At 39.6% G+C, this 7,559-nt stretch overlaps 1 protein-coding gene across 1 annotated transcript; it reads left to right on the forward strand.

The window, feature by feature from the left end:
• Positions 1 to 5,993: 5,993 nt before the first annotated feature.
• Positions 5,994 to 6,923, forward strand: LOC118849547 (olfactory receptor 9-like). Its single transcript, XM_036758432.1, has one exon. The coding sequence runs from the start codon at positions 5,994 to 5,996 to the stop codon at positions 6,921 to 6,923; it is 930 nt and encodes a 309-aa protein (XP_036614327.1).
• Positions 6,924 to 7,559: the final 636 nt, after the last annotated feature.

Genomic DNA, 7,559 nt, shown 5'->3' on the forward strand with positions numbered 1-7,559 from the left:
GTGAATTCCAGCAGGAATTGCCAGCAGCCCATGGGCTTCTTGGCAGGTTCTACACTAACCAGAATGTTTCAGGTTTTATCTGTTCTGCTGAGTACAGTCACTGGGGGATTTGTTGAATGAACAAACAAAAGGTACCCTGGGGAGCTGATTGTGGAGGTACTAATGAACTTCTTCCTTTGGGAGTTTTGGAAAGAAACTATAAACAGGTGGCTAAGTCAAGAAACTGTTGAGAGGCTTGGAGGAAGGTGTCAGGAAAGTATCTACCATGAGTTCAGAGTCTGGCAGGAGGAGCAAGAAGGACAGGGCTCTGGATTCTGCTTTGGACCATATCTCCATCAATGCTCATTGACTTGTCATTTCTGTAAGGAGTGAAAAAGATTTATTTAGAGGTATAATGGGAAATTTCAACCTATCCAGCCCATACCCCCAGTTTTGAGATGAATAAACTGAAGCCAGGATGTTAAGTAACTTACCCAAGCATACACAGGGAGCCCATAAATGGTTTGAACCCAGATCCTCTGAGTCCACATCCAGTATTGTATCTAGTACACTATGGTGTCTTCAGGTTGGAGTGGTGTATTTCTTCTCCCTGAAAGGGAACATCTCTGCTGAAGATTTTTCTCTGAGGGCAAATACGGGGAATTTCCAGTCAAGATTCCCTTTCTACTTTCACCCAGTTATTCCTCATTCTTTTTTCCCTTTGACACTTCCTCTTATTTCCTTCCTCCATACTTGATGTGATCTTGAATATACACAGTCTTGATTCAACTTGACATTGAAGGAATATTTAGGTTCAATCAGGTCCATGGGGCTGTGTGGGGACAAGTGCCTCATGGGCAAAATGGAAAGGAGCTTCCCATATCATAACCACCACAGAACCTAAACTCTGGTAGATTTCTATTTAATATCTGTTTAACTGCTGGTTGTACTAGATTTCTACTGCAAGATTTTAGGGATCAAGATTGAAGCCTTTTAATATGCAGTCTAAAGATCAATGAATTTACTTTATTTTGCTTTGTAGTTCATTATTTATTTATTTAATATTTTTAGTTTTCAGCATTAATTTTTGCAAGAGTTTGAATTACAGATTATTTCCCATTTCTACTCCCCCCCCCACTCCAAGCTGGCATATATTCTGATTGCCCTGTTCCCCAGTCAACCCTCCCTTCTGTCACTTCACTCTCTCCAAATCCCCCTTTCCCTTACTTTCTTGTAGGGTAAGATAGATTTTTATGCCCTATTGCCTGTATATCTTACTTCCTAGTTGCATGTGAAAACTTTTTTTTTGAACATCTGCTTTTAAAACTTTGAGTCCCAAATTCTCTCCCCTCTTCCCTTCCCACCCATCCTCCCTAAGAAGGCAAGTAATTCAACATAGGCCGCATGTGTATCATTATGTAAAACCCTTCCACAATACTCATGTTGTGAAAGACTAACTATATTTTGCTCCTTCCTATCCTATCCCCCTTTATCCAATTATCTCCCTTGACCCTGTCCCTTTTCAAAAGTGTTTGCTTTTGATTACCTCCTCCCCCATCTGCCCTCCCTTCTATTGTCCCCCCTTTTTTCTCTCCTTCCTCCTTCTTTCCTGTGTGGTAAGATACCCAATTGAGTGTGTATGGTATTCCCTCCTCAGGTCGAATCCTGTGAGAGCAAGATTCACTCATTTCCCCTCACCTGCCCCCTCTTCCCTCCCAACAGAACTGCTTTTTCTTGCCACTTTTATGTGAGATAATTTACCCCATTCTATCTTTCCCTTTCTCTCTCTCTCAACATATTCCTATCTCATCCCTTAATTTTATTTTATTTTTTTTTAGATATCATCCCTTCATATTCAACTCACCCTGTGCCCTGTGTGTGTGTGTGTGTGTGTGTGTGTGTTTATATTTGCATTTCAAATTTTCTGTTTGTCTCTAGTCTTAGATCATCATAACAGATACAAACATAAGGAAAAGTTTGAAATATGAGAATTATTGAAAGGTGACACAAAGACATGATGTGAGTCCATGGTGTTAGAAAAATGACGCCAATAGACTAGTAACACAGAATTGCCAGAATTCTTCAATTTATAGAAAATACAATATTTGCAAAGTAAAATAAAGTTAAGTGCAATAAAATGAGGAATGCCTGTACATACCACCCTTGATAAAATAACATAATATTTGCAAAGTGCCCTACAACATTAAGGGGCTATATAAGTGCAAGTTAGTATTACCATTTCAAGAAAAAACATAAAACTATAGTAGTGGGAAGTCACGCTGTGTCCCCTTTATACCTAGACAAGTCTAAACAAAAGAAAAATAAGAACAAAGTTAAAGACCTGATTAAAATTTTAGAAAAGTTCAGTATGAAATCTCTCTTTTGACTTCTTAACTTGAGCAGAAAAGTTTCTTTCTCTGGGCAGGTGGTGCCATAGCAGCTAGAGTGCTGTATATGGAATCAGGAAGGCTGAAGTTCATCTCATCTCATCTCAGCCATGAACTTGCTGCATGGCTCTGACCAAATCTCTTTATTCCTCAGTATCAGTTCTCTGAAGTGTAAAATTAGGATAATAAAAATAGCAGTTACATTATATGGTAATTATGCAGCTTGAATGAAATAATGCCTGTAAGTTGCTTTTCAAGCCTCAAAGCACTCTATAGATGCTATTCCATGTTTTTCAGGTATGCATAATACTTTTACAAAAGTTCACCAAGTGTTAGGGCTTTAAAAACCTCAATAACAGATTCAGAAAAGCAGAAATATTAAACACACCCTCTACTGAAAATGACACAATAAAAGCATATTCAATGAAAGGAATTTGGAGAAAGGATTAAAAATCAATTCAATACTAAATTAATTCCAAAGAATTCATAGGTCAAAGGACAAATCACAGACCACTAGTGAATTTCATCAAAGCAAATGGCAACAGTGAGACAACAACATTTTTGTGATGCGGGGAAAGCAACCTTAGTGGGAAATATAAATCTCTAAAGTCTTTCTTAATCTGAAGACTGAAAAATTAGAATAATGACTTGGACATGCCTCTAAAATAATTAGGAAAGCAACAAATCAAAAAGCTCCAAGTTAAGTTTCACCTAGAAATCCTGAAAAATCACAGAAGATACTAAGAAATTTGAAATTGGAACAGTAGCCACAGCTCATGAAATTGAGAAGTAAAAGCAGAAGCTGACATTATGAACAAACCAAACTGAACAGCTATTGGATTAGATTAAATGAAGAAGAAGTAAATATAATTGCTAGCACCAGAACTGGAAAAAGGGAACTCAGAAGAAATGAAGACAAAACAAAAGAAATTATAAAAATGTATTTTGACCAATTATATGCTGACAGAAATTGTTAACATTGATGAACCGGATGGATGTGTACAGACATACAAAAGGTTTCTAATAATTGGAGAAGACACAGAGAATTAAATTATCCATTTTAAGAAAAAAGAAAGTAAAGTAGCCATAAATGAACTCTCATAGTGAAACAAGATAGATTTGTCAAACACTGAAAGAACAATTTATTCCAATATTATTTAAACTGTTTACAAAAAGAGGAGAAGAATAAATTCTACCAGACTCTTTCTATGACACAAAGGTTGACTTGAAAACCAAACCAAAAATGGAGAAAAGAAAAAGAAAGGAGTAGACCATTTTCCTTAATGATTATCAAACCTAAAATATTAAGTAAGGTATTAGGAATGAGGTGACAGCAACAGATTAAAAATAGTTTACATTATGTTCAAGTTGCATTTATATTAGAAATATTGCATCAATATATGTAAAACTCTAAAGATTACTGACTGTGTAAATGATGGAAATAATAAAAATGACATCATTTTATTAATATAGCTGAAAAACTTTCAAACAAATGTCAGCATTCCTTTCTATTAAAATCCATGAACACCTTTTATATCAATATTAATACTTGTACTCACAAGTTGTGGTGAGAAAGATGCTTTGTTAACTTTCAAGTGACATATATATCTGTCTGTACATATGTATATATCCTCACACATATAGAACATATATGATATATAGTGGGTATGCTGTGGAGAGGGGAGTTGATTAGGCCACCCATGATCAGTTAAGTTTCCCTCAGCCCACATGATGAGATGTCAGAATGTAAGGAGCAGATCACCAAGGCAGTGAAGCATTAACATGTGTCCCTTTCAGATTTTGGAGGGGTTGCATTTATAGTTTGAGTCGCTCATACCCAGAGTGATGTATTCACTGATTATAAAGGGTATGAAACTGGGAGTGACGTATTTGCTTGATTGCCTTTGGACTTTGTTGGGCCTTTTCAAAGGAAGTCTGAAGAAGCATTCCTATTTCTTTCCTCCATTAGGAGGTGGGAAAAATGCTTCAGTCAGCTTAAGGGGAGGTTGTGTCCCTGGTTCTAAAAGAATAACCAAGCCCATGGAAGGGAGTTCTTTCTGCTAATCCAAATGAGAACTCGATGGAAGAACCTAGCTCACAAGAGAGTATCGAAGCTCTCTGTGGTTCTTGTATTGCCCAGTTATAGTTACTGCCCTTGTCTTAGTGTCTTAGCTTTTACTCTCCTGCCAGTTTGCTGGCAGTGGTAGTGACTGAAGCTGGCAGCTGCTGTGGTGGCAAGGACCCAGCACTGCTGCTGCTGGTGGCATCACCCACTTCCCTCTCACCTGGCATTCTATTCTCTTTACTCTCAGGTTCCAACTTATGGTGGAGTGATAGCTATGATTATCTCTAGGTTCCCAGCACAGCTGCTAAGCTCTTATGCCATCTTTCTGCCAGGCCTCTGGCCAGCTTGCCCTGCATGAAGTTTTTTTTTATATTTTCACTCAGCTCCACATTTTTGAGAGCAATATGGGTTTGTGGCTTCCTTCCTTTGCATCAAGAAAGAAAGGTTTGCTTGTCAAATTCTGGCTGCTTCAGTTTCTGTCAACTGCCTAAAGGCAGAGGGCAGGAAAACTAGGTGATTTTCATCTTGACCAGCAGGCATGCATCTTGAGAATCCACATCTCCTTAGCATTCTGCAAGGGCTTCTACCTTAGACTCATTGGGTAACACTGGATGTGTATTTGCCTCTTTCTGGTCCTCCATATCTCCATAGGCTTGAGATATTCTCTCCATCTCTAATTGTTTTCGTGGAATTTTGGAGACTGAGATCAGATGGAGGTGTCTCCTGACCCAGATCTCTGAACCTATGTTGCAGGGAGCTCAGGGAGTAGAAAAAGCTGGGTAGCTACTGTTTATTTCTCCTTCTTTGCCTAATGGGAAAACTTCCCTTCTCACTTCCTTCTTTCTTCTAGATTACAGTCTGATTTCCCTTTTTCCTGCTTCCTCCTCTAGGGATCATGGGTTCCCCTGGGCTTTGGCTGAGGGATAGTCAACCAGAGAACCACATGGGAATGATTGCTTGCAGCTGTTACCTCTAATAGGGGCTCTGAGAGGGACACCCATGGGTGATGTGTATTGTATCAGAAGCTTAAAGTTTCCCCCATTCTTTTTCTTTATTTTATTTCTCCCTCTGTCTGCCTCAAAGTGTTCCTGTTTCATTTTTCTGCTCTCTCCTCACTTTGTCTCTTTTATCTCTTTCCTCCTCTCCTCTCTCCACTCTCTACCTGTTCTTTCCTTTCTGTCTTTTCTCCCACTGTCATATTATTTCTCTATGCCTGCCTGTATCTGTTCACATCCTCAATTACCTATTATACTGAAAGACTGAGGTTTTTGACCATAGAAAGAAGAGCTTTGTGAGGTGGAAGGGACGACATTGATGTAATATACAGCAACCTGCTTCCAGGCTACATCCTATTTTACTTTTGATAAGTTAAAAATTTATATTATAGTTGTCTCAGAAAGGACATTCTAATATCCCACTAGCCATCCATCACAATCTCCACACATGGGAAGTTCTTGTCTTGTCTAGCCTGGACCTTAATGTAGTAGTTTCTCTACTTCTTTCTCTTCTTTGGGACTATTAACAACTCCCTTGGTCCTCTCCCCAGATGCAAATTTAGGGACATGGATGATGCTAATGGGACAGCAGTGACTGAGTTTATTTTGTTGGGATTCTCATATTTGGGGGCCTACCAGAATGCCCTCTTTTGGGGAGTACTCTTTGTTTACTTGGTCACTTTGCTGGGCAATTCTCTGATCATCACCCTTACCCTGCTGGACCCAGCTCTGAGCACTCCCATGTACTTCTTCCTTCGACATCTCTCTATGATAGAGATCCTCTACACTACGACTATTGTGCCTAGAATGCTGACTGATCTCCTCTTCTCACATCCCGCCATGTCTTCTTCCAGCTGCTTCAGCCAGATGTATTTCTTTGCCCTCTTTGGCATTGCTGAATGCTGTCTGCTCACTGCCATGGCCTATGACCGTTACGCTGCCATTTGCCAGCCCCTGCATTATGCCATGCTGATGAACTGGCAGGTACGTGTGGGTATGGTGTGTGCTTCCTATCTAATGGGCATCATCACAGGCACTACCCACTCCATATTCATCTTTACCTTGCCTTTTCAGGGCACCAACATTGTTCACCACTTCCTATGTGACATTTTGCCTGTTTTGAGACTGTCAAGTGGAGACACATTCTGGGGTGAGGTTGGGAACCTTTTTGTCACTCTGCTCTTTATCATGACTCCCTTTGCACTGATTGTGTTTTCCTATGTTCGCATCCTCATTACCATCCTTGGGGTATCCTCTGCTCAGGGCCGCCAAAAAGTCTTCTCTACTTGTTCTTCCCATTTACTGGTTGTCGCACTATTCTTTGGAACTGGGACCATTGCCTACATGAGACCTGGAGCCAATGCTACTCAGGACATGGACCAAATCATCTCCCTTTTCTACACAGTTGTAACTCCCATGTTCAACCCTTTTATCTATACCCTGAGGAACAAAGAGGTGATGGGAGCCCTGAGGCGCAAGGTAACAAAACACCTTTGAAGTCCTTGCCTTGTCCAGTGGGTTGCTTGGCTTCCTTTTTGGTGAGTTGAGAGATGCTTTCTTGTCTTTATTTTTTTATAAAAATTCTATTTTTCTGCTATCAAACATTTTTATTTGTTTATCTATGCCCAGCCCTCATGGAAAAACAAAAAGGAAACCATTGTTGCAAATGCGTAAATCAAGGAAACAAATTCCTATGTTGAGTTTGTCCTAATATGTTTCTCAATCTGCATGTTTAGTATTCTTCACCATCATGATCTGACATTTTGAAATGAGGAGGGTACCAATGTGGCCTGAACCCCTATATTTTTATACAGTAAGGAGATTCCTGGAGGATTATGGTTGAGATGGGCCTGATCTTTCAAAAGGACATCCTTCCTTTTCTGAAGGTCCCAGGAATCTCTGTCAATTTTCACCCAAGACCCTGATCTGGTAGTTTTTTTCAAGTATGTGCTTCAAGTAGAGGGTGAATGACCACTTTTGGAGGACTATTCAGGTATAGTTGGACTAGATGAACTAAGAAACCAGTGTCTGAAGGACATAAAGATGTATATTGAAGTTTCCAAGTAGAAGAGCAGTGGTTGCGATGGAGGAGGAGGCTGTGAGGTGGTCACTGCACTCCTTAAGATTACTTTT

Source organism: Trichosurus vulpecula, chromosome 5, assembly GCF_011100635.1.
Source record: "Trichosurus vulpecula isolate mTriVul1 chromosome 5, mTriVul1.pri, whole genome shotgun sequence".
Lineage (NCBI taxonomy): Eukaryota > Metazoa > Chordata > Mammalia > Diprotodontia > Phalangeridae > Trichosurus > Trichosurus vulpecula.